Here is a 27100-nt window from a genome sequence, read left to right on the forward strand (position 1 = left end):
AAGGCAGCGGGGGCCGTTCCTCACTGTTTCCAGGATGGCTTCGCGGGCCACATGAAACCACTTCGCGGGCCGCATCTGGCCCCCAGGGCCTTGTGTTTGACATGTCTGCTCTAGCTCCAATGCATGAATTTGATCTGACAGAATTCCTCAAGAATTTAACTGACTCAGGGAAATTTCAATTTAATGGACAAACTGGTGAAAGGGAGTGCCTACTATTCAGAAGTAGCCTTACAAGCCAATATTATAAATGTTTTGAGGACTAACTTCTTCAGCCACTAAAAAATGGAGTATTACAGGGAGCAAAGATGCCTCAAACCTGGAAAGAAACCAACATTGCGTTATTACCAAAGGAAGGTCAAAATGTCCCGAGGATAAAAAAAAAAAACTTTAGCTCCCTTTTTCTCAGTAAGTGTTCTGGTGAGCCTCCTTTGGGCCTTTGATTCTTTTTCCAGGACCTTTGATTCTATTTCCATTTCTCTAGGCTTACTAGAAGCCCAAGACAAAAGAAAAATGGTATTTCCCAGTCTTCTAACTCTGTTTTGCTAAAGAATATCTTTCACCTATGCAATTATTCTGATAATATTTTGCATTCAATATCAGTCATTATTTTGACATGCTGTCAGGTACTGTATATTCTACTGCCTGAACAAAAGAAATAATTGACATTTTTGTAGCAATCAACTGGGCAGCCTGTAACAATATTTGATACCTTTTGCATTCATTTAATCAGCAATCAGGAATAATCTCATATATTAATTGTCAATAATAAAATGTAATATTTGATGTCAGATATAAACTTTAAAGTTCATATGATCAATTTTGATTAAAATGGCAAAGAAAATCAATTGCAAATTCAATTTAAATTCTAATTCTAAATTAGAAGATATAAATGAAGTTTATATTTAAAAAAAGTTTGCAACAAATTATTTAATGGTTACATAATTTAAGATAATCCATAAAATACATTTTATGTAGCAATGAATTGTTGCACTTAATGTAACAATTTTGCTGAAACTAAGTTAAGGTTTGGTTACCATCTAGTAACTGACAAAAGGAAAGATTTGGTGGGTGGGGGGGGAAGTATTATTGTTATTATATGTACACATCTGTGTGTATAAGAAAAGCTCAAGATACTTCAGTATTAAAAATACATTTCCTAAAACATGACACCATGCAGAAGAGACCATGATTACAGAAGGATCGAATAACCAGAACTCAGCCTCTTAAATTTCAACTTTAAGTCACTTTAAGTCTATTTTCCACACATCAGTCCTCAGTTATTTTGATCTTCATGGTGAAGAAAGCTGTGATATAAATCAATGAAAACAGTATGCTTCTAACATCGCAATTTTGGATTGTCTGATGTTGAAATAAAGGGTCATATTACTATTACTAAATAACTGGCTGTTAGATTCTAAATAATGAAATCTTACCCATTTGAATGTGTAATTCAATGCCAACCCAAGTACCAGTTGAAAAATCCACAGGACCAATGTATCTTACTGTGCCAGTCTTATTATCATCAACGTATACTTGCTCGCCTACTGCCAACCAATTAGGATGTCCTTCAGAAATATTATCTTCAGAACTTGGGGCATCTAGATGACTTTTTCCAACGAAATCACCTGCTGGGAGAGAATCTGCACACTGTTGGCAACTGGAAGATTCTTTTTCTCTGGCTTTCAACAAAGGATTTTCAACACTACTTGACAGGTCGTATCCCACCACTGTGGATTCCAGATAGCTCAAAGCGCTATCTTGGTCATGAACATTTTTTGAGAAAGGTATGACAGAGTTCATTCCAGCTACTAATGACTTTTTTTTTCTGTTAGAAGTTATACTTGTGGAACATTCAAATTCTTTTGCATCATCAACACCCATGAATTCTGTAAATGCATGATCCTCAAAAACATTTGAAATGTGCTCAACTGTTGCTTCTCGAGATGGAAATTCAATCTCATGTTTGTTAGTAGAGGAATCCAAAGAGGAACACTGTAACCTTGGAGCATTTACATTTGTGCTTTCAGACCCTTGAACGTCTGTTGCTAAGGCACAAGTTCCTGTGATTGGCGATGCCATTTTTTTACATTTAGCCAAGTCCCTTTCTGACTCTGAAACTCCTTGGTTTGATGATTTTAAAACATGTGTTAGGTGTGCTACAGAGTGGTCATTTGAATCCAAATCCCTCGTTTGATTGGCTAATTGATCCGTGCTTTCACTACATGGAATAAACATATCCGATAAAGTTGCATTAGAGGCACTATGAGAAAAGTAGCCACTTGTAATACTGCTTGTGGTGGGGCTACGAGATACTTCTTTCTCAGTAACACAAGAGTTTGTACAATCTCCTTTAGTGGATAACCATTCCTTATTTTCCAGACTAGCATTGTAAACACTGAAGTCAGCAAATTCCACAGGCACATAAGGTTTCTTGTTATTAATCTCCAAATCATCATCTTCCTCAGAGTCCTGCTAAAGGATAAGAATATAACATCAATATTCCTACATTTTCAACAAAGGAAAGATAAGTCATCAATGAACAAGGGATATGATTAATGCCTAAATAAAGAAGTTACTGTGATATTGTTTAGTTAGCATGCAGTGAGAACTTATGGTAATGTTTCAACAATTCTAGTAATCTTTTCATTTCAAAACTAGTAATTTATTATATTAGATAAAACAACATGAATAATAACTATTTACTTCATTCATTATAATTATATTGGATTGTAATTATCTCAATTTATAAAGGCAAGTATTACAACTGATTTAATGAAAAGGTTACTTTTGTTAATTTTATTATCATTAAATGCATTTAAAACTTTGGATTATGGCAGTTTCCAACATGTGGAATCAAGAGAAAAACACAAATTTTCTTATATTTTAATAAAATTATAAATGCCTATTATATGAAACAGAACAAAATGAAGCTCACTGTTAAATATTCAGGTTGTGAACTTTCAAAAAAGTTTAATATATGTTTGAAACTCTTTTTATCAATAACAATAGTGGGTACTTCCCCTTAAATTCACTTCTAATAAAGAATAACTTCTTTATCATATGTTAGCCTTGTTGCAATGAACTAGGAAAATAATGCTATTTTTCCAAATACTAAAAAACTCCTGGCATGAATTTCATTTTATTTTACTTTAGTGGAACTTATTAGTCTTATTTTTTTTAAGAACATCTGCTATTCATGTTAATCTCACATGTGTTTTTTGTATTAATGAAGGTTGCTATTTGCTAGGTCTCTAAGAAGCTTTACAGCTGGGATCTAAAATGCTGTATAAAGCTTATTCAGGAAATGGCGTGCATCCATCAGGATGTTTGCTATTCTTTCAGTCCGCATCATACTTGTTTTAAAAAATACCCATTCTGATTTGACAGTTTGCCAGGATGAATCAGATGGAGTACAGTATGGTTTAAGAAAAATGAACATGAAGATATGTGGTGAAAAACTAAGTTCAGATTCTAGCATCTAAGAGTTTGAATAATATCAAGTTCTAATTTAACATTTATTATTTCATTCTGATTAAGCTATTATCTTAATATGGATGTTAATATCATTCTCTAAAAATACAAATAATCTGTTAACTGTATAGATTTGTACCTATACATTATTTATTAAGCTAGCAACACAATAAGAATTGGTGCTGGAATTAAATGAAAACAAGCAATTAACTATCACATACAGTATAACCATTAGCACAAGTGTATCAGGATGCCAATTATATGAAATATGGAAAATCCAGGGGAAAAAAATCTGACATAAATGCCTACAACTTTTTACAACATACCCCTTTTACCACTTTATGCCCAAATGTATTTTGTACAGAAGATCACAATTTTTAAAATCTGAATTATAAAAGGAATGCAATGAATCAGTCATTCATAAAACGATAATATTTAATGGGTATTCAGATGCTAGAAAAACTTCCTGTTTTGCAGTTTATAGTTTCAAAAGCAATGCACCCTCGAAAAAATATTTTGCAGTGCTTAAGAAAAAAGTCTTATTTAAAACATACTCAGTTCCTGGTGAATACAGAAATAAGACCTAGCAGTTTTCTGGACAATAATATGAATAGTCTGCCATTACCTTCTTCCAGGTTAGTTCTTTCAACATCCTAATCTAGTTTACAGTGTTGCTCAAGATGCATGGGCTTCAATTCTCCAAATTCCACAGTCAGCATGCATGCCACATGCATTAAAATTGCCAAGGCTGAAAAACACTGGCCTGGGGCCTCCTAGTTCTGTCCTATCTAAGTACTAACCATGAGAACCCTGGTGGTACAGTGGTTAGAATGCAGTATTGTTGGCTAACTCTGTCCACAGCCTGGAGTTCGATCCTGATGGGCTCAAGGTTGACTCTGACTTCCAGCCTTCTGAGGTCAGTAAAACCCAGATTGTGGGGGCAATATGCTGACATTGTAAACTGCCTAGAGTGTGCTATAAAGCACTGTAGAGCAGAATATAATTTGGGGTGGTATATAAGTCTAAGTCCTATTGCTATTACTAACCAGAAGCAGCATGATTAGCTTGGCTAGGTGCTACCANGCGTGTGTGGATTTCCCCCCCTTTTTTTTCTGCCCGCCCGGTTCCAGCTTCTCACTATCCAGGCGTTTCTGCAAAGCGGGAGGGGTCGAGGGAGGGGGGGCGGTTGGTGGGAAAAGAAAAGATGGAGCAGCAGCCAAGGATTTATAAAGCAAGCGGCGGAGTCCTGCAGCTCAGAGGCGACACGGGGGGAGGGAATCGGGCTAACCGAGGAAGGAGGCTGCTGTTTCTGCTGCCACCGCCGCCAGCCGGGGCATAATACGGTAAATAAATACGAGCATGGGGATCCGCGTGTGAACGAAGCCCCACTCCCCCTCCCCTTTTGCTTTCGCTCTCGAGCCGGCGCTTTTTTTTCCTTGAAATTTCCCTCTTAAAATGAAGGTGCGTGTTATACGCCTGTGCGTGTTATACGCCGATAAATACGGTATATGAAATATGGAAAATCCAGGGGAAAAAATCTAACATAAATGCCTACAACTTTTTACAACATACCCCCTTTTACCACTTTATGCCCAAATGTATTTTGTACAGAAGATCACAATTTTTAAAATCTGAATTATAAAAGGAATGCAATGAATCAGTCATTCATAAAACTATAATATTTAATGGGTATTCAGATGCTAGAAAAACTTCCTGTTTTGCAGTTTATAGTTTCAAAAGCAATGCACCCTCGAAAAAATATTTTGCGGTGCTTAAGAAAAAAGTCTTATTTAAAACATACTCAGTTCCTGGTGAATACAGAAATAAGACCTAGCAGTTTTCTGGACAATAATATGAATAGTCTGCCATTACCTTCTTCCAGGTTAGTTCTTTCAACATCCTAATCTAGTTTACAGTGTTGCTCAAGATACATGGGCTTCAATTCTCCAAATTCCACAGTCAGCATGCATGCCACATGCATTAAAATTGCCAGGGCTGAAAAACACTGGCCTGGGGCCTCCTAGTTCTGTCCTATCTAAGTACTAACCATGAGAACCCTGGTGGTACAGTGGTTAGAATGCAGTATTGTTGGCTAACTCTGTCCACAGCCTGGAGTTCGATCCTGATGGGCTCAAGGTTGACTCTGACTTCCAGCCTTCTGAGGTCAGTAAAACCCAGATTGTGGGGGGCAATATGCTGACATTGTAAACTGCCTAGAGTGTGCTATAAAGCACTGTAGAGGAGAATATAACTTGGGGTGTATATAAGTCTTATTGCTATTACTAACCAGAATCAGCATGGTTAGCTTGGCTAGGTGCTACCATCTAAGCTGGCCTAAAGTGAAATATTACTTACTATGGCACTATACAAAAGATCAGTTGCTAAAAAAAACTAAGCATTATATGAAACAGTGTCTAGCAATTACCAGACACAGGCAATCAAGATAAAATGAATGTTCACAGCTGTCCTAAAATAATGCGTAATTTTTATATGGCTTTACAACCATCATTATTGCAAGGAAATAAAAATTTACATAAAAGCTTCTATAATGACAGAAGACATAAATTATACCTTTGGCCACCAAAGCAAATTACACCCAGTAATCTATGGTTTAGATCCAGAATTTGCATTGCAGAGTGATTCTTGGTTTCTACAACGTCATTGTGTATTTTTGATAAATCAGCAGCAGCTATCAACAGATAATTTTCATAGTATTGATGCTGTTAACTATAATCTCTAAAGCGCCAAACAAATTTGCCTGCCTCAATATGAAGGCACTACTGTTAAAGAGACTTTACTTCAGTAGTTCAGGTATCTACTGCTAGATGGGCATGGCGGATACAATCCCAAGCTAGAAGTTGCATTTATCTGCTGTTTCAGCTTTAGGAAAAAAGTTCAGACTTTTTCTTCCAATCTGGCCTTTTGAACAGGATCAGTAATAAAGTTAAGTTAGTTCTTCTTTACTGGATTTTAACTATTTTGTTTTCCTCTTGATTATTAGCTATCCCGAATGTCCTATAAATTGCAGGCTAAGGCAGAAATTAAAATAGTAATGGCCATGCTCTCCTCAGATGGTCATCTAAACCACAGGAACAATTTTCAGGGGGACTTAATAAAAGTGAAGTGAGAGATCATTTTTTAAAAAAATATTCAGTTCACGTATTAAGTTATATTTAAAAGTCTAAAAATATGTCCTTTTTAAAATTTCCAAAATTTATTTCTATAAGTTTTTTTTCTGCAGAGAGTAATGCAAATGATGTAAATTAATTCTAAGTTGCTGTTTTTAATTAAAATCATAATTTGAATTAATGGCCAAATAACATTAGCTAAATGAATAGAATTGGCTGTATATCCAACAATGCTCAGTTAATTTGTTCAGTAGATCACAATACAATAAAATCTTTGCAAGATCTGAAACTACTTTTATACACTTTAATATCATTCAGTCACTACTTGGGGTTCCCTAATAAAGAAAAAAAATCTTCTGTTGCTCTCCAGATCTCAGTTCTCTATTATCACTGGGAGGGGATTTTTGTTGTATTTTTAAAAAATACATTATGATTGTCTTAAGGCTTAAGCATCACAGATTTGTGCTGTTTTCTAAGGCAGCTTCAGAAAATTAAAGCAACATTCTCTAGTCAACAATCTCACTGCCAAGTGATTTTTGGACAATACTGATCACTTTACCATGATTAGTATGACAGACATTGCTATTTTCTTATATATCCGAAGTTACACATTATATCTATCGATTTTAACTATCTGAGCACTGTCAAAACAACACCATGTAATCTGATAAATAGAATACTAGGCTCCATTTTGGAAAATGCATCAGTACTAAAAGTGGTTTGAAACATACTGGCCAAACTTCAGTCATACTGTTATTAATATTTATTTCAATGTCTTAGATCCAGTAATCTATAAAATGGGCTCACCATTCAATAGACTTTTTAAAACTAGTCCAAAATGGTCTAGTCATTTCAGAATCTTCTTGCCTTATCCTTCATTAGCTAAGTTATCAACAATACAATATATCCAATCAATGTCCTGGAACAAGGGGGAAATTCCTGGCAACCCTCTTCTACTCTGAAGAATCCTTCCAGGGAAGAAATAAAAGCCAGGGGAAAATTAGTTTTTGGCAGCATTGTATCAACAAGACAATCAAAACCCACATTTTTGGTGCATGAAGAAAGTGGTTTTACTTGATAAAAAGTACTGAATCTTGACCAAGATGTTATTTGATGAATGCTTTTAAATAAAAAGGGAACTAGGCAATTTGTGGTATGGGCTATAATACTTAGCTAACTATAAACCTAGTATGGCAATTTAGGACAGTGGCTCCAGATGAATTTAAGTTACATTGGATGTTTACGTAATGTATCTAGATTTTAACATGTATTCATTATTCCCTTTGTTTGAATGTCATAGGGATAGTACTCATAATAGTTTGCTGGTGCAAACATCAGATTTTTATATTAGTTTAAGAATAAAGGGTTTATCAATATTCATACCACTGAACTGAAATCTTCACATGGAATATTCAACATATTTATTTATGAAATTTAGAAGCCATTCAACCCCCAAAGGATTCTGGATGGCTTACACTAAAATAGAGAACATTAAAAGGAAATCTCATACATCTCAATCTTAAATTGCAAAAACATGGCTATACAACAAAATGGATAACCTCGCTTGTAAAAATATATTTTTATGTATTGCTGCAACATCTATTGGGCATTTTATATTCAACTTTTACTTTCAAGTTAAGCATTATATTCTGAATTACTGTGCAGAAAAAGATAAAGACACCAAGTAAGCATGGCTAGATCACTTCAGCTAGAAACTGGCTTATAAATGTAATGGGAAATATAGTATAGGTAGTCCTCAGCTTATGACCACAATTGAGCCCAAAATTTCTATTGCTAAGTGAGAAATTTGTTAAATGAGTTTTGCTCCATTTAACGACTTTTCTTGCCACATTTGTTAAGTGAACCACTGCAGTTGTTAAGTTAGTAACATGATTGTTAAGTGAATCTGGCTTCCCCATTGATTTTGCTTATCAGAAGGTTGCAAAGGGGAATTACATGACCCGGGGATATTGCAACCGTCATAAATACGAATCATTTGTCAAGCATCTGAATGTAGTTCACATGACTACGGTATGCTGCAATAGTCTTAAGTATAAAAATGGTCATGTCACTTTTTTTAGTGCCATTGTAACTTCAAACGGTCACTAAATGAATTGTTGTAAGTCAAAGACTACCTATAATCATATGTATACTATAGTCCTCAAACCCTGATCCATGAACTGGGCTGAGCAAGTAGCAGGCAAGTACACAAAGCTCCATATTTGCAAGCAGTGTGCACGAACCCCCCCTCCTGCTGCCATGCCGGTCCATGGAGCTGCAAAGATTGAGGATCGTAGGTATAATAGTTTAAGATAATGGAATGCAACTGAAAACATAGGGCTAGGATTTCTAAACAAGGAAGAGTAAGCATTTTCTAGTTGTTCTTTTAAGCAATCTGGAAGGAAGTTTAGAGTTGATAAGCCTTAAAACAGATTTGCCACAAGTTTTCTGTTTGTTTTCACCAAAAAACAGAATGGGAACACCTCTCAAATTCCAAAACACTATACAAAAAGTTCCCGGTCCTCTAGAGCAAAGGTAAAGAGGCGGAAGAAAGAACCCTGTTTCTTGAAGGACTTTTCACTTCTCCCTCTGCCTTGTGCCCCACATCATCCTTTATTCCGTAGAGTCCCTTGACTTTCTATATAATATTGTCAAGGAATTAAAAGACCTGTTGTGGAGAACAGAGCAGGAAAATCTATTTTGTCACCCTGTTATGTGTGTGAAATCTGGATTTTGCCTTCTATATTTTACTGAGTTGGTCCATGCATGCATGAATGCATGCACATATACATAAATGCACAAATGAGTGGCAAACCTGCTTGTTACATGCTTTTAATACTAACTGTGCTCAGTCTAAGGTAAGTTATCACTTTCAATTAAGTACTCTGAAAATTAAAAATGAAAAGTTGTAGAACACTGGTAAAAGTTGAAATCAGTGCCAATTTTTCAGATTTCAGTCCTAGTGGGGGAGGGGAAATGAAAATAAAATCTTTAAATCCTACCCTTTTTATATCCCTTTTAAAAAAGTGAAATATTTCTTTTTAAAAAGTGAAATATTATAAATAAATGATCAACCTAAAACATCAACGTATGGATTTTGTCACTTTCATAAGCACCACCATGCAATAAAGAATACTGTATACAGTACATGCATTTTCCCTTTATAGCTGCAGCATAAATACTTATTTAGAATGGCCACCAGGCTTTAAGTCAGAAACGAATGCAACACTTACAGTCTTTGCCTCTTGTATGCTATTGAGTTCTAATGGCATGCTATTGCCATTATTTCCTGACAGCACAACACAATCAGCATTATATACCTGAGATGATGACATGCTCTGCAAAGGTTAAGATACACAAAACATCACACAAAAGAAAATACTGACATTGAACCATGCATATTAGTACAACACAAAGGGTTCTTGTTCTCTTCTTAAAATAATCCAGGCATGACAGTTAAATTAATTGTAGAAATCCATGCAAAATGAGCTTTGACTTTAAAAACATTGTTTCAAATACAATGATACATATATGACAGCTCAGGTTAAACATTTATACATGCAAACATGTTTAAGCTAAAATATAAGACATGCAAGAATGTTTGCCAAAGGGAGGTGACACTGAAATAGGACCCCATTTAATAAACAAGACCAAGTTTAAGACACAATTGCAAAGGCTTCATATCATAGATACAAGCTGTTAGCTTCTTCCTAGGTAAAAATAATTACTATCCACATATAAAGTCTAATATTGCTATACAATGTTGCTAAAGTTGAAATTTCTTCCTACTACTTACCTCTTTGCTAAGCAGAGGTTGCGTCTCAACAGAGGCCTTTTTGTTCTCTTCTTTTACTGGCATTAATGGTTTGAAAAATTTGGGTGGTTGTGGAGAGAAAGCTTTAAATGTACTGATACTTGATGTGTGTAGATTCTCTGATTGCAAAATAAAAACACCACAAACATTCATTATTTGAACATCCACTGAAAAATAAATAGGCAAATGCTGTGAAAGGCAAATAAAGCTTCACAAAGTATTTAGTCATGAGTGTATTATTCATCACAATGTCTCTAATGGTTTTGTTCTTGAACTCACAGCACTGTTTATTCAGAAAACTAACAGAGGATATTGAATGAAGTAGGATTATTTACATTTCATAGGATTCCTTGGAGTAGATTCACTAATCCTATTATTCATCCAATCATTCTATTTTAAAGAAACACCTCTCTTTACTTTCATACGGCATAAATATGCATTCTTCCAATGCTTCCCTTCTACAGAATTTCCCACTGTAGAATTCAGAGAAATTACTCTCTTTATAGTGATGTTATTATGCCAAATGCAATATGCACTAATGGCAGAACATAGAATAATAATTTACTAAACAATGAAAAAAGTTTGAGGTTCTCAAACTCAAATGAATATGGAGACTGCTTTATATAAAATGTGCTAACCAACGGGGTGCATTCATACACATTGGAAAAGCAACAAATATAATATAATATAGAATTAATTGTAAAATAAGTACATTCTTATATTAAAATAACATTATTGGTGAATATTAAGAACAAAAATACATTGCCTACTATAAAACAGTAAAATACTGATAAAGTTAATGAAATAATAAAAAGGATTTTTTTGTATTTATTAATTTAAATGATCATCTTTTGTATCTATTTAAATGGTCACCAGTAGATTGTCTTGTACCATTTCAAGTGCTTTAGCAAAAGACCAGGATAACAGTGATGAAGCCTTTTTATTATCTCATTAAATTTATGAGATAAAACTGTTAACACATAATGCCTGGATGATGCATTTATTGGCTGGATGAGCATATGAATGTAAAACTTCCCTCAGTTAAAGGCATAGTTTAAGTATTAGTCTCTGGAGTCCTACTGATTCATTTCTGTGCATATAAAAACCACAGATTTCAGATCAGAATGTAGTAGAAAACTGGATCTAAACCAAAGATGGGATATGGCAAAATCAAATACAGAACTTGAGAAATCTGAAGGAATAGCAATATATCAAGATAAGGTAAGAAATAGGGCTATGTACCACTTAGGATTCAAAGAAAAAAGACACTTTGGAGTATCCATACAATATCCATCTGCAACTCCTTACCTCAAATGTATATTTTCCTGTCATTGTGCTGGAAGGCAGCTACACAATCTCAAGAAAATACAGCTGATTTTCGGAGTTGCAGACTTGTGCTAGGGGAACACATCTGCATATTTTAAAAGACCTTTTCAACTTTGAATCTAAAATCCTGTATGATATGGCTTTGTTAAAAAAAAAACAATGGACAAAAAATGACTTTCTATGTTTAGCAACATTATTTCTTGAAAAGGGTTCTCTATTAAGGTTATCAAGAAAATCCTAGAAAGATTAATCTGGGAATTCAGAGTGTCCTAAATCTGTGGCTGTGCAAAAGATATTGATTGCTTAGATTACAACAGTATAAAACTTATCTGGCCTTTATAAGTTGCACATGAAACAACTGCAACAGGGTTTATATTTCACACTATTAATTTTTCTTTCATTAGTTTATAATTTCAGCAATAGCCCAGTAAATGAAACAAAAGAAAACCTTACCACTGTTATCTTTATTTTTATGAGGTGAATCTCTTGGTAAAGTACCATAACATGATATATCTTGATAACTAGAAGAACAGTCTATGACATCTAGCTGACCTTCCAACCAACCCTTGTGATGTAAAGAAAGGAAAAAAATACATTAGTTTTCATGTAAAATAGCAACATTTTCAGTTGCTTTCAACATAAGTTCCTCTTTCCTATATATTTTCTACATCACTGGTGGTTTGAGGCATTATGGCACGTTTTATGATTGTATGGCTTTGGATCAGTTAATACTGGGTCCCCAACCCCCAGGCCATGATTGAGTACCAGTCCATGGCCTGTTAGAAACCAGACCGCGAAACCTACTGTAAACTGTACATGTGAGGGATCTAGGTTGTGCGCTCCTCCTCCCCCGCCCCCTGGAAAAATTGTCTTCCACAAAACCAGTCCCGGATGCCAAAAAGTTTAGGGACCACTGAGTTAATAGTGATTAATATTTATCATTATCCCATCCAAATGACAAAACTTGCCTACCCAGCATGACTCAGTGGTAGTATTTACAATTACCAAACTTACTGTTAATCCCAGTTTGGATTTGTAACATTTTTAGCCTTGGAAACCCCTGGTCTATTACAAGTGATTATTAAATCTTATGATACAAACAAATCTATAATTATTTCTATAAAATGCTGTTAGCAATTAATCAATTTTATATGCAAATTTCAATGACTGAATGGAATAAAAATTAACGCTTCCTATTTCACCTAGTCATGAGAAGTATTAATATCAAGGTCAAACACTTCAATATAGTTTAGATTATAATTTATGCAACAAAAATTCCACTACTGACAAGGTGTGTCCAGCCAAGGCAAATACTGGCCCTTCACAAGGCTGAAAGAGATGGCATAGGGCGAGTTAAAGTGTACACTGTAGTCATAAATGTGGGCAGGTTGCTAAGTACCCCAATTTTGATCACATAATCACAGGATTGTTGCAACAATCGTAACTTCAAGGACCGGCCATAACTGCCATTTGTTTAGTGCCATCATAATTTCGAAGGGTCATTGAACAAATGGTGATTAAACAAGGACTATCTGTGATTGTTCTCCTCTAGGAAAAAATCATTATATATTTTAACATTCGTGAAACAATTAACATTTTCAAGCATTTATATTCCTTTTAACTATGTTCCTATTGCAAGCTAAAAGACTCATTCTTCAGCACTGACTGAATAAACATGATTCCAACTATTTAAAGCTTTTTTCAAAAATTGTGCAAAAATATCCTATAACTATTGGTGTATAAGTATGAAATGAAAAAAATTCTAGGTACCTTTGTACTTGGTACAATTTACAATGTAGTTATCTTTATAATTTTTCCCATCAATCAAGAGAAAACAAATTTTGTTGAACTTAACAAATATTCAGATTTCTTTTCTACTCACTGATACCAAATACTTATTCTAAACAATCTACAATCATTTTTCTAAATGTTGATATACATGATTTTAAATGATATCTATATAATCCTGTATTAAAAATGAAGAAAAAAGGATTTGCATTCATATTTTCAAAATACTTTAAAGTACTAAATATATTGCCAATAATTCGAGTACCTTATCTTCTTCACAGCCAGAAAGATCTAATCGACTAGAAGATACCTAAAATAACAATCATAACAAATTTTAATCTAATGAGTGCTATCAACTTGCTAAGAAGTTACAGTACATTCCAGGGCTATCTACCACTAAGTTTTGACACATTTGTACATGATACCAACATCCATAAATCTTAATCTACAATTTATCATATATTTATGATTGCTTTTCCTAAATGCACTTTTTAGTGTGTCTACCAAATAGTTCTTGAATTTATTAAAAATACAACTGAGATTTCCAAATGTCTTTTTAAAACATTTACTCAACTGACATGGACAGCCACTGAAAGAAAGATTATAGGTGGCTTAGAAAGCAATTTATTTTAGAGGTAGGGGGAGGGAAATTTCCTACTACTTATCTTAAACCATTTTTCCATTCCATAACTTAATTTGGATATTAGCAGGACCACCTTTCTACCCAATGCCCATCCTATAAGAACAAGCAAAGTAAATATATGCAAGTATCTTCAACTAAACAACATGTTATGGGCCCAGGAGGTATGCTTGTCCTCTGAATCAGCACTTTCCCTATGATCTGTATCCCAACTCTGTTGTAATTCAGAAAGGCTTCAAAAAAGCTGGCAGATACCGGTTGGGGGCAGTTTGTGGACCAGCTGGATGAGATATCACTGAAGTTTCTGTCTTTCTTGTGCATAGATGCTTTATCTTTTTTTATTCTTGTTATTACAATGTACTTTTAATCCTCTGTAAGCCACCTTGAGTTGCTTTGTGATTGGGCAGATTTAAAAACTGAGTAAATAAATAAAAATGCCCCAAATAAAATTGTAGATTGCCCCAAACAACTAGCGGAAATCTACTAATTTTACATTTCTGGAAATGCCCATTTTTTACACAATGTGAATTTACACGCATTTGACTACAACATTAACATTTACAGTAATGCAGGAATGCAACATTTTAGAAGATTATCTTACATTATGAACATTTGGTGTGCTAATACTCCTTTGTAGGTGTCGAGTCTTAGCAGAAAGAGCTTCTTTAACTGTGACTGCCTGTGTTAAAATAAAAGGAACATGATGAACTCTACTTCCTTTAATAGAGCTAGGCAATTAACAAGCAATATTGTATGTTTATGTATCTATTTAGAAACAAGTCTCCATTCTCAATATATATATAAAGATTGCAACTTAAATCACATTTCAGAATAAATAGAAGCTACACTTATTTATACGCATGCTCTTTCTTTGCTTTTGCTTAATCCAGTGATAACCATCTTTATTATCACAAGGATCAGTCATAATTTTATAATTGTATTTCAAAAGTAAGTTTTTAAGGTGATCTCCCATCCACCTAATTCCAGAATAACGACAACATTAAGGAAACATTTGGGATGTGAAGTGCTTCAGATCAGATGCAGGAGCAATGCTTTGGACGGCTCATGGGTAGGCATGCCACACCTGTCGACAACTCTTTCAAGAAAACCATATCCTATCCTGGTTCACATGGTAGCCATTCACTCCCATGAAAATGCATTCTTGAGTAAGGAGGCACCAAAGCATGCCCTGGCCTGTCTCAAATACAAGTGCTTCTTTACCTTAAACCCTTGACCTTTCCTGATTCAGATTCAAATACGCCTCATACCTAAAAACCAAATGCACTAAGCCTAAAGCTTTTTTCCTATTCACCTGTCTCAGACGTTCAAGACTCAAAATATTCTCCACTTGTAATACCCCACGTATATATTTTTCAATGTATGTTTCACCATCAGAGGTACCCTCATTTTCATTTCTGGCTGCCATCAGAGCTAGAGTCTCTCGATCCTCAATTTCTTCTGTGGCCTAAAAAATTAAATGTTAGATTTAATGCAGGATTGCAATTTTAGATTAATGCAATTCTGTCTGCACAAGATTCATGTCAGAATGACTTAATATGAAAAAACAAATGGTATTCTACTTTCTTGATAGGAACACAGTTGTATTTACCTTTGGTATGTTGGATACTATTTCATAGGTCACACCACAAGCATACCATATATTTTTTAGAGATATTCTTCGTTTGAGACTTTGTGTAAAACTCTAGGAAAAAAAGTAAACAATAAGTGAGCCAATTCTCTAAACTAGTGTATCAAATATATATTGAATATATCTTCTCAAATCTACTTCAGGCACAGCACATATATGAACTTTTAGAAAAAGTATGGGGTTTTTTTTCCATATGGTTCAACACACATCTATCATTTACGTCCACGTGAAATACTTTCGAACTGCAAAACTAAACGGGAATGTATCTAGTAAGTGGCAGAACATAAAACGGTTAAGCGTGATACTAAAGCCCTTTTGAATTTTTCAAGGATGGACGAGATTTAACTGTAATGTTAAAAATGCATTGTGCATGTTTCCAGTATCACATGTATTTGGCCTTTTATCTCTCTGACATAGTTGCAAGTTCTAAAATTATTGCATCCTAGATATAGGAACTGTTCAAATTACCAATGCAAATGAAAAGGAAATCTTGTGTGCAAAAATACTCTCATAGAGACTACCTACTGTATACAGGTAGTCCTCGACTTACAACCATATGTTTAGTGACCGTTTGAAGTTACAATGTCACTGAAAAAAGTGACTTATGAACACTTTTCAGACTTACAACTGTTGCAGCTTCCCCAAGGTCACGTGCTCAAAATTTGGACACTTGGCAAGTGGTTTATGATGGTTGCAATGTTCCAGGATCTTATGATGACATTTTGTGACCTTCTAACAAGGAAAGTCAATGGGGAAACCAGATTCACTTAACAACATGTTGCTAACTTAACATCTGCAGTGATTCCCTTAAAAACTGTGGCAATAAAAGTTGGAAAATGGGCCCAAACTCATTTAACAACTGTCTAGCTTAGCAACAGATGTTCGGGGCTCAATTGAGGTGGTAAATTGAGGACTACCTATTCTTTGTTCAATTATAAAATTACTAAAGCAGTGAAATATAATACTGAGGTTTGCGCAATGATATTTACTTTTGAATTAAACTACAGATGGAAATGGAAGAATACTGAACAGATCTGCTTCCCATCTTCTAACTTTACTATATCTCATTTTTCTTTCAACTGCTAAAGTAATAAAATGGTAAAAAAATATGAGCAAAACAGAATGTATGGAAAAATCTAGGGAATATAAGACGCCACGTACCTGCTTATTATAAATATTAGCAGCAATCCGTTTACGTAATACCAGTTCCATTGCAGCAGGATGGCTGAGTTGGATTGTAATCTTGAGAATCAAATATATTCTCTCATTTTGAGGTGTTACCCTATTTAGGTGGACTGAATCATGTACAGAAGAGTCCCAGGCTGCAGTGGCTGAAATCTAAATGGATAGTTTGGTTGAAGGTGAAATAGGAAACTCACCTCACCTCGATGAGGATCCAAAGTGTAAACATATATTTTCTTGAAGAAAATTATTTATCCTAGATAATGAAGTGTACATTGAGACACGTAGCAGAAGATTAAAGCAATACCCCCCCCATTACCTCTTAAAGTTGAGAGGTGGCTGGTGGTAGAATTCATAATTATGCTTCTAACAACTGCCATTCTAAGACCACTCCCATCAACACTGACAGGCAAACTACTTGTATATAAAATGAGAGCTAATTCTATTCCCTTCTAAAACTGATGTTATCTAGTCTAACAACAAAGCTCAAGAGAGCCCCAAGGACCCGCAGTTCAACCCTAAACTACAAATATTCTCTTGTTTTGTTGACCTAAATGCTTTCATGTTTACCATATCTTCATTGAAAAGTCTGGGCCAAGTGGGAGGAGCAACTTAGTTTTAGGATATCCTACTCTACTATAAGGAAAAATCTCTTTTTTGTATTTTTACATACGTAAACTATGTATATAAACATACAAGAAAAATATGCTATTGCATGTCTTATTTAATTTAAGGTAATACAAACCCATTTGGATTACGGCGAAGCTCTAACTAATGCAGCTCTCCTGAATTTGGTGTCCTCTTATTAGAACTACCACTCCCAGAATTCCCAATTATTGGCCATAATATCTATAAATGTGAGGAGTTATAGTTTGAACGTATCTAGCTAACAGAATATTAATGAAGTTTAGTCTACATCTTATTTTCCATAGCAGTCAATAAGATGTTCAAGAACTGAAAGTGAGTTCATTGGTATTTTGATGCAAATTAGTTGGGGAATTATAACAACTAATAATTTAATATTTATTTATTCATTCAACAAAAGGGCTACAATAATAGGAGTTAAAAAACTAGAGGCTACTCTATAAACATCTATATGTTAAATTTTATTCTTGAGGAATAAGTCTAAACAAAACACAAATTATTTAACAAAGAAAATGCAAGAAATAAGTATTAAAGATTTGAATGAAATAATATTAATCATGTAACAGACCACTAGTAATAAAACCAGAATAACCATAAATCTACTTACCTCATCTTTACTCTGCTTTATTATTGGCAAATAAAAAAACTGACTTCCATGCTCCTTTGGTAGTATTGAGTTCACTCCAGATGCATGTGGACCTATAAGCTGTTCATTGGCACTAAGATCATCAGCTACCAACAAAGAAAATGAAACTACAATTAAGGCAAGACTAGCTTTAAATTCTACCCAGGACCATGTGAGTAGAACTGTAACAACAAACAAAAAACATAAAATAAATCCTAAATACAAATTACACTGCTGAGAAATAGATTTGTGTGTTGGCAATCAATATCAACCACTGGATTCTTAAATGAGGATAATTACTGATAGGGAGTTATTCAAGTTATTTTAATTGCAATCTAAATTTACCACAATACCTGATAAAACTTTATTCAAATGTCTACAATATCCTTCCAATTTTCATCTCTAAGTTGCAATTAAATACAGCAAAATATATGCCTTCAACAACAGCCAGCTTCTTAATTTATCACCCACCATTATGAACAAACTGAAAACCTACACACAATTTTTAGATAGATTTTGGCTTTTTAAATTGTTGTTATGTTTCATAAGCTACTTTTTTATTTATGAGACTTACCATAGTTTATTACTATGCACTGCCTCAGCAGAAACAACATCTAGATGACCTATATTTTTATTAAGATCCCTAAGGGAATTTTATTGCCCAAGACTGGATTGTTCTCAACACATTCAACAATCCAATGATGTATTTGCCAAAAGTCACTTCAGGTCCAAGGTGCAACTGAAAACTATTTTCTAGGCAGTACTAAACTGTATCTTGAATATCCACAGCTCTATATCATGAATACCAAACTGGAACTTACCATTTAAATCAAGAAAAAGTACAGGGACATGTGTTTCCATTCCAGGAGGTGGGACCCTAATAACGAAGATATATATCAATCAATAGATTGAATCATAATTTGCAGAGATATTTTAATGGTAAATTAAAGGTCTCCTGGGTTTGAAAGTGGCAATGAGGCACGCCCTCCTCCAGGGGGTGTCCTTGGACCCAATACTTTTTGGTACCGTAACTATCATCCAGTCTCCAATCTTCCCTACTTGGACAAGGTTGTCAGTCTGCAGATGTAATAGTATATGGCAGGTGTAGGCAACCTCGGCTCTTTTATGACTCGTGGACTTCAACTCCCAGAATTCCTGAGTCAGCATAGCTGACTCAGGAATTCTGGGAGTTGAAGTCCACGAGTCATAAAAGAGCCGAGGTTGCCTACCCCTGGTATATGGGAATGACCTTGGGAGATGGGTGAAGAGATGCTGCCTAGGGAACCAGCAGATAAGAGCAGGCATAGCATAGTGGAGCGAACAAGAGGCACAGAAGGGACCCTCCCTAGGTTCTTGGGCTGTACATGTGATGGTGGGACAAATATAATTTCAGACATGTAAAGTTCTGTTAATGTAGCTTTCTGATAAAGCAGAATTCACTTATTTTCTCGTGTTTCCTATCTGGTCTACCTGGTAAAGCCAGCATCAGCTGTGGAAAACCCTGGAGGAAACAGATTATCTAGACCTGTTTCAGACAGGTTTCAGGCCAGGATATAGTCCTGAGGCAGTTTTAGTCACGCTTGTTAATGATCTGTGGCAGAGGCTGGAGGGTGATTCTGTATCCATCCTGGTGCTTCTTGATCTCTTGGCTGCTTTTGATACTGTTGACCACAGTATCTTTCTGAGGTGATTCTGTGGCGTGAGGGGGATAGGAGGGACTGGACCTATAATAAAAACATGCTATCTCCTCACCTTAGAACAGTAAAACATCTCTAACTTTAGGTACTCACTAGAACTTTCTCTTGGAATAAATGCACTGAATAGGTTAAAATCCTGGCAATATCTTGATGCCAAACTATTTAAAGTTGTGGATTAAAGTCAGCACTCTGAAAGGCAATTAGAAACCTTGGGCCACCAGTTCAGGGCATGCAGCATTGATTTGATGTTTCTGGTGACTAGTGCTGGCTAATTTGTGGCCTGATCTAAGATTTCACAATAATTGTGGAACTTCAGATGAGATTTGACAAGTTCATCAGATTTCAGCAACATTCTCAGGAGTTACACAGGTGCCCCCCACCATTGATTTAGATAATAAGCCATTAATGCCTCAAACCTGACATTCCACTTCTAATTCCTTCCCCCCCCCCCACTTCTTCCTCTAAATTCATCACAACAACCTTAAATCCTAATAGTTTTGGAAATCATGATCTTTAGATCCATATAAGACTATTTAGACCAGACATGTCAAACACAAGGCCCGGGGGCCGGATGCGGCCCACAAAGTAGTTTCATGTGGCCCACAAAGCCATCCTGGAAACAGTGAGGGAACGGCCCCCACTGCCATGGCCCTGGCCCAGGCCGGCCAGGAGCCAATGTACAATTTTGTGGTGGCCATCTATGCTGAAATGCATTTAGTCTTAGCTCCACAAGGTCGTCTGGAAACAGCGAGGAACCAGCCCCTGCCGCATCAGCCCCGCCCCCTGGTGCATGCTGGGGAAGTGTCACCGTTTGTGAGGAATGAAGAAATGCACCATCGCCTGGAAGTGGCCAGCAAATGGCCCTCATCTACTTCACATATCCGGCTTGATGGGCTCTGCCCTGGCCCCACCCCTTTCTGCCAGAGACCCTCAGATCTGTCCCACTCCTGCCCAGACCCCCACAGGCACCCTTGACATGAATGATGTAGAGCTGCCCACACCCACCCAGTAGGCCACACCCACTCCATCCACGCCCACCCAGTAGGCAGCATCCACCCGGCCCCCCTGAGGGCAACCGCAATGCTGATGCGGCCCTCAATGAAATTGAGTTTGACACCCCTGATTTAGACAATGCAGTAAGACTTTAACAGTTAACAAAGAATATATTTTTGCATTCATCAACGCTATATGCAGAAACTACTATCATATTGAATTCCTCGATGAAAGACAGAGCAGAAATCAAATAGTCTGGCTGAGTCTATTACAGTTTGGAAACAAATTAAGGTCTCACCCAAAAGACACCCCCTCTTTCTACTGTATCACGTAACAAGAAGGCTGTATAATAGGTTAGACTGAGAGGGTGCGATTAGCCAAAGCCATTTAGGACTGAAATTCTCAACTCCTAGTCCAACACCTTACACCACACTGGCCTGAATGACAGTGTATAATAAATCTAAATTTATAACTACTCTACTAAACTGGTGAAGGAGGAATGAATTAAATATATTAAATTAATTAATTAAATATAAATTGTATTTCTCTCAAATTTCTGTTGCAATCAGACTCAGAAAAATTATTCCAAACATAAGTATTAAAAAAACTTTACCATGCCTAACTGCACCCCTAGAAAACAGAGGGGAGATAAAGAGATTAAGTGAATTATTCTTTATTATACGATGATATATTACCCTACTGTAATTGGGTTCCTTCTCTTTGTGTTTGTATTACTTTAATGTTGCGAACTTTTCTCAGAGCATCAGCTTGATGTGATATAAAATTTAACATTAATCCCACACATATTGTAACACAGCAACCTCCTATCCCCGCATTTCGATACTCATATGAATTTATTTTACACTGAATGTGCAATGCGATGCAGTGATTCTCTCCACCTACCAGTTTGCAGGAGCACCTGGAATACCACTGTTTGGTGCTGGGACCAGCACAGCATTTCTCTCTTCTGTGAGCCCCACCCATTGTTCTACAAGCCTGGCTTCTCTTTCCATGTCATCGTCTGTTTTCTCTATAAGGCAAAGTAATACACGGAGAAGGCAAGAGACAGCATATCAGAGGCAAAATTCTTAAGACACAATATATTTTGTTCCATATTGTGAGGAAGCATGGCGGATTATTTTTAAATTAACAATGGACGAAAATCAGCTCTAACACAGCTCATGAGAGGGTACAAAGAAAAGCAACTAAGATGATTAGGGGGCTGGAGGATAAAACACAGGAAGAAGGGTTGCAGGAATTTGGTAGGTCTACTCTAGTGAAAAGAAGGTCTAGGGGTGACATGAAACCATGTCCCAATATTTTAGGGACTGTCGCAAAGAAGAGGGTGTCAACTTATTTTCCAAAGCACCAGAAGGCAAATCAAGAAACAATGGATGGAAACTAACCAAGGAGAGAAGCAACCTAGAACTAAGGAGAAATTTCCTGACAGTGAGAACAATCAACCAGTGGAATGGCTTGCCTTCATAAGTTGTGGGTGTTCCATCAATGGAGGCTTTTAAGAAGAGAATGGACATCCATTTGTCTGAAATGGTATGTTTAAGCAGGGGATTGGACTAGAAGACCTCCAAGGTCCCTTCCAACTGTGATGATGAAGATGATGATGATGATGATATCTCTCATTGAAGTAGCTATCCAGTTTCATTTTATAATAAACTAAACAGCATCATGGTTGCCATATTAAAAGTTTTCTTTGAACTATATAATTTTCAAATATTAAAATAAATATTTGTAGGAGACCATGACAGCACCATACACTATCTGCAAACAATACAAAAGGGGGTTATAAAAGAAGCTAAGTCACAAGGCTCACAAACCTTGTTTATTGTTGATTTTTTTTATTTGCTCATCTAAGTACTCTTTGCGTTTTATTAGCGCTTCTGACCACTTCTCCCTCACGCAATTCAAATCTTCCTCCTAGTGGAAAAAAGCATATAGCTGAAATGATAATATACATATTTAATTTTCTACAGCTTCAGATTTGATTGGAGAAAATTACTTAATCATTTTGATCATTGATACAGGGAAGAATAAATACTTCAGTTACAACAGTGTCACAATAAATTGCCCCAAAAGGCAAGCTCACCCAAATTACAAACAGCAGAGAGAAAGAAAAGCTGGAAAATGCAACTGATTCATAGAAATATTTCTCTATTTCAAATTCATTTTTGTAAATCTGTGATTTAAACCTAAGCAGGAAAGTAATGCAGCAGTCAACAAATTATTTAGTAGCACAAGGAAGTGTTGATTAAATCAATATAACAACCCTTAAAACTGCATCAATTCTTTCATAATTCGCTCTTACCAATGCAACTAAACCATCCCCATGCAAAATCAAAAACCATGCAGTCATGCTTTTTGACATTACAGGAATATTTCATCTGTTCTTTAGCATACATTATCAAGAAGCACTATAAGCAGCTTGAAGCACATTAGTAACTAATTTGGGCTCAAACTACTTGTGAGAGCAGCTTGGTTGTGTATTTAAACTTGGATCTATAGAACTCAAACAGGAGTAAGGGGGGGTATATAATTTTTGCCTAATTTAATTTACCTTCCCATAATCTGAACCTGAAGCCACCTTCCCTTTAATCCATCTTAGAATCAGGAATGTATCTAATCACAGAGGATTGACTAGGGAAAGGTCTGCAGAAAATTATCAATATTTGCACTGGAGAAAGGGAATGGGGTTCAGTTCTCATTACCTATAAACCCTTAAATTAGATCCGTATGGTCCTCTTTGTACATGATAGAGTCAAATCTGAGTCTCAGCATAAAGGTTTACAAGTAGTTCAAGCTAAATGTCCATAATAAGTCACTGTACAATCTCTATTAAACTATTTTAGAATATGTTGAAACTAATACCTGTGCTAATTTTGCTGCTTCTTAAAAGTTAAAAAGTTAAAAACCTCTATTAGTTTTGAATTAAAATGTATTATTTAATTCTGAAATCTGTTACAAGCTATTATTAGGAAAGAAGCATTCATTGATATTTTAAAAAAGTTAACATATGACTAAAAATTGAATTTGCACAACATTAACTCAGAATAAAACTTAAATTCTGGATGATTACTGACTTTAAAAATCTAATAGGATTTTGTATGAAATTAAAAATGCAGACATTCATACATTAAAAAAGATTTCAACTTTGTGCAAGAATTATTCTGTCAAGTAATTCACTTAATCTGAGTTGTGTTTGAGATTGTTGAGAATACTGTTCAGTTGTGTTGGTTAGGTTATATATGTACAAAAATTTCTAAAGCAAGCATTTTACTTATAACATTCATGTTTTTTAATCTATTAAAAGAAGCACCTATTATCCTTTGATCTACTGCATTTATTTTATATGCTGTTTTATTGTTCTAATTATTTTGCAAGTCATTAAGAGAATTTTTAACACAACGATTAACTAAATGCATTTTCAATCAACGTATGGCAATACTGCGTATGGCATATTGATAGTTATAGATGTCAAGCGCAACAATATAATTTACGGTTAAATTTAATCTAAATAATTGAAAAGACCTTTAAAGCCAGAGAGTACTTCAAAAGCTAGCACTGTTTGTGCTAATATTCTAGAAATGCTTTGGTAACAATTAGCATTAGCTGTGCCCCATGCCGTGTGATTTAATAGCAAGAGCAGCAATACCTGATAACTATCCATATCACCATCATCATCATCTCCTTTCTGATGGAAAAAAATAAGCTTTATAAACACATGGAACATGCATTATTGGTAACACACCTCAACAAATGCAAGATACATGCAATACAGATTTTGAAAACCCCCATCAAATTAGCCTCAGTAGTTGACTAACAATGCTCAAGGAAGCAATCAAATGTCTCTCTTACATACACAATAAGGTTATGGGAGCTCAGGCTTCTATGCCAGGGACTCCCAATCTTGGCAACTTTAAGATGTATGGACTTCAACTCTCAGAATTTCCCAGCCAGTCAGCTATGCTGGCTGGGGAGTTCTGGGAGTTGAAGTCCACACCTTTTAAAGAAGCCTGAGCTTCCATAACTTTATTGTGTATGTAAGAGAGTCGGGAATTCCCAAAAGGCTGGGATTTCCTTTTCTAGGCTGCTGAGATGCAATTTGTCAGTTACACTTTCTCAAGGGAAATAAAACACTACAAAGGAGAGTTTCTTGGATTACATAAACTGAAAATCGCAGTTCAACAATTTTGAAGTCATGTTTGAAGGGAGAAGAGCACATCTGTTCTTTGATTACCCAAAGGCTGTGCTCAGTTTGGCGTACTCTGGGATAGCATATGCAATCGAAGGGAAGTAGTATTACTGCACTGAGAAACTCATCAAAGAAAGATGGGTTAAAAGATTGTAAGCTATATTTAATTATTGGAAAAGTAGAATGATTTATTTGTTTCATGTATAGTTGATTTTTCTTCTAAGGAGCTTTCGGTGGCACAAATGTGCCTTCATCCTTTTTATCCTGCTCTATAGGATTAGTTAAGACTTTTATTCATGCTATCCAAAACTTAATTTGCATTTCTTAACTCAAATATAGAATCAATTACTCCCATTTATTAGGGTTAAAAACCTGTTACACCTATTACACCAATTACATATTAAGGGAAGAATAATGGAAGATAAATGGCTGCCAGTTACAGTACCATTTTCTTTCCCTGGAAATACATTACAAATTTCTGTATGTAGAATGGCATGTAAGCAACTATCACTGGCTAGCCCAAAGTTCAAATAGTAAACAATCTATACTGATCTTTGGGCTTGTGCTATCTTTTTCTAAACATAAAAGGTGAAGAGAAAATGGTTCCACTTTGATTTTTCTTATGAAACAGACCAATACCGAATGATAGTTTTACCTTTTTAGTGTAGCACCTACCATACTTCAGAATTTGCACATAATAAGAGAGCTATAGTTCATCGTTAAGTAAAAATGAAAATGTTTGACTTTTTTCCACTTATATCTGAGAAAGAAGCAAATATATATGCCTATGGTATTATGTAAGGGGAGATACATGTACCCATAAGTGTTAATGTGATTTTTTAAAAAAAGAAATAATAAATTATAGTTTATTTCAGAATAGGTAACCTGGTTCTTTTCTAAGTGCTTGGAGATAAAGTCCCAACCAGTCTGTCCTATGGCCAGAAATCCTGAAAGTTTTAGCTCAAAATAGCTACAAGTCACCAAGTTATTTAAATGGGCAACAGGAATCATCCTCACCAATGAGATTTGAGATACATGATGGAGAGAAAGGGAGGGAGGAAGAGAATAAGAATATTAAGAACTCGTAACTTTAATTTTGCTGGCACATATATTCCTTCCATACTACCCAGGACGTGTCTATTTATCATTCCGTATCTCCCAATACTGGTAATCTTTGACTTACAACAGTTCATTTAGTGACTGTTCAAAGTTGCATCAATGAAAAAAGTGACTTATGACCATTTTTCACACTTACGACCATTGCAGCATCCCGATGGTCATATGATCAAAATTCAAATGCTTGGCAACTGACTCATATTTATGACAGTTTCAGTGTCCCTGGATCATGTGATCACCTTTTGCGACTTTCTGACAAGCAAAGTCAGTAGGGAAAACAGATTTCTCTTAACCACCATGTTATTAATTTAACAACTTCACTTAACAACTGTGGCAAGAAAGGTCATAAAATGGGGCAAAATTCATTTAACAAGTATCTCGCTTAGAAACAGAAATTTTGGGTTCGGTTGTGGTCCTAAATCAAACACTACCTATAAAGAACTGATGATCTTATAATGATCTGAAGGTCACAAGAGAGTCAGAAAGAAGTGGCGTACACGGAACTCATTCTAACACTGATGCCACGGTCCATTTATGAATTATGATGTACAACTTGGAGAAAGCAACTCAAATGCGCATGTTGACAGCTACATTACACGCTACAACTGAAAGACTAAATTTGTATCCTTTAATATTTTAATATTTAAAAGGCCTACCTGGTAACTGTCTAAGCCCCGTTGCAGTTTGGTTGATCTGGCAGTCACACAGCCAATGGAAACGGACAGAATAGCTTCGACCATAAGTGGCAATGTTCCCGAGTGTTGCACTGGTTTAACTACCACCTGAACTCTACGAGAATGACCCTGCACAATTAAAAAAA

At 35.5% G+C, this 27100-nt stretch overlaps 1 protein-coding gene across 1 annotated transcript in view; it reads right to left on the reverse strand.

Moving 5' to 3' along the window:
• Window positions 1–27100, reverse strand: part of KIF13A (kinesin family member 13A) — a 59378-nt gene that overhangs the window by 2467 nt on the left and 29811 nt on the right. The window contains exons 22-36 of the mRNA XM_029283907.1: window positions 26937–27083; window positions 24625–24663; window positions 22793–22892; window positions 21861–21987; window positions 19089–19144; window positions 18250–18374; window positions 16977–17153; window positions 15777–15869; window positions 15480–15632; window positions 14769–14846; window positions 13798–13837; window positions 12193–12312; window positions 10396–10532; window positions 9833–9937; window positions 1434–2472 (exon numbers count right to left, since the gene is read on the reverse strand). Of these exons, the coding sequence (XP_029139740.1) occupies window positions 1434–2472; window positions 9833–9937; window positions 10396–10532; window positions 12193–12312; window positions 13798–13837; window positions 14769–14846; window positions 15480–15632; window positions 15777–15869; window positions 16977–17153; window positions 18250–18374; window positions 19089–19144; window positions 21861–21987; window positions 22793–22892; window positions 24625–24663; window positions 26937–27083 (2536 nt within the window). The remainder of the gene's footprint in view (window positions 1–1433; window positions 2473–9832; window positions 9938–10395; window positions 10533–12192; window positions 12313–13797; window positions 13838–14768; window positions 14847–15479; window positions 15633–15776; window positions 15870–16976; window positions 17154–18249; window positions 18375–19088; window positions 19145–21860; window positions 21988–22792; window positions 22893–24624; window positions 24664–26936; window positions 27084–27100) is intronic.

The sequence above is a fragment of the Protobothrops mucrosquamatus genome, unplaced genomic scaffold (genome assembly GCF_001527695.2).
Source record: "Protobothrops mucrosquamatus isolate PMUCROS unplaced genomic scaffold, P.Mucros_1.0 scaffold276, whole genome shotgun sequence".
Lineage (NCBI taxonomy): Eukaryota > Metazoa > Chordata > Lepidosauria > Squamata > Viperidae > Protobothrops > Protobothrops mucrosquamatus.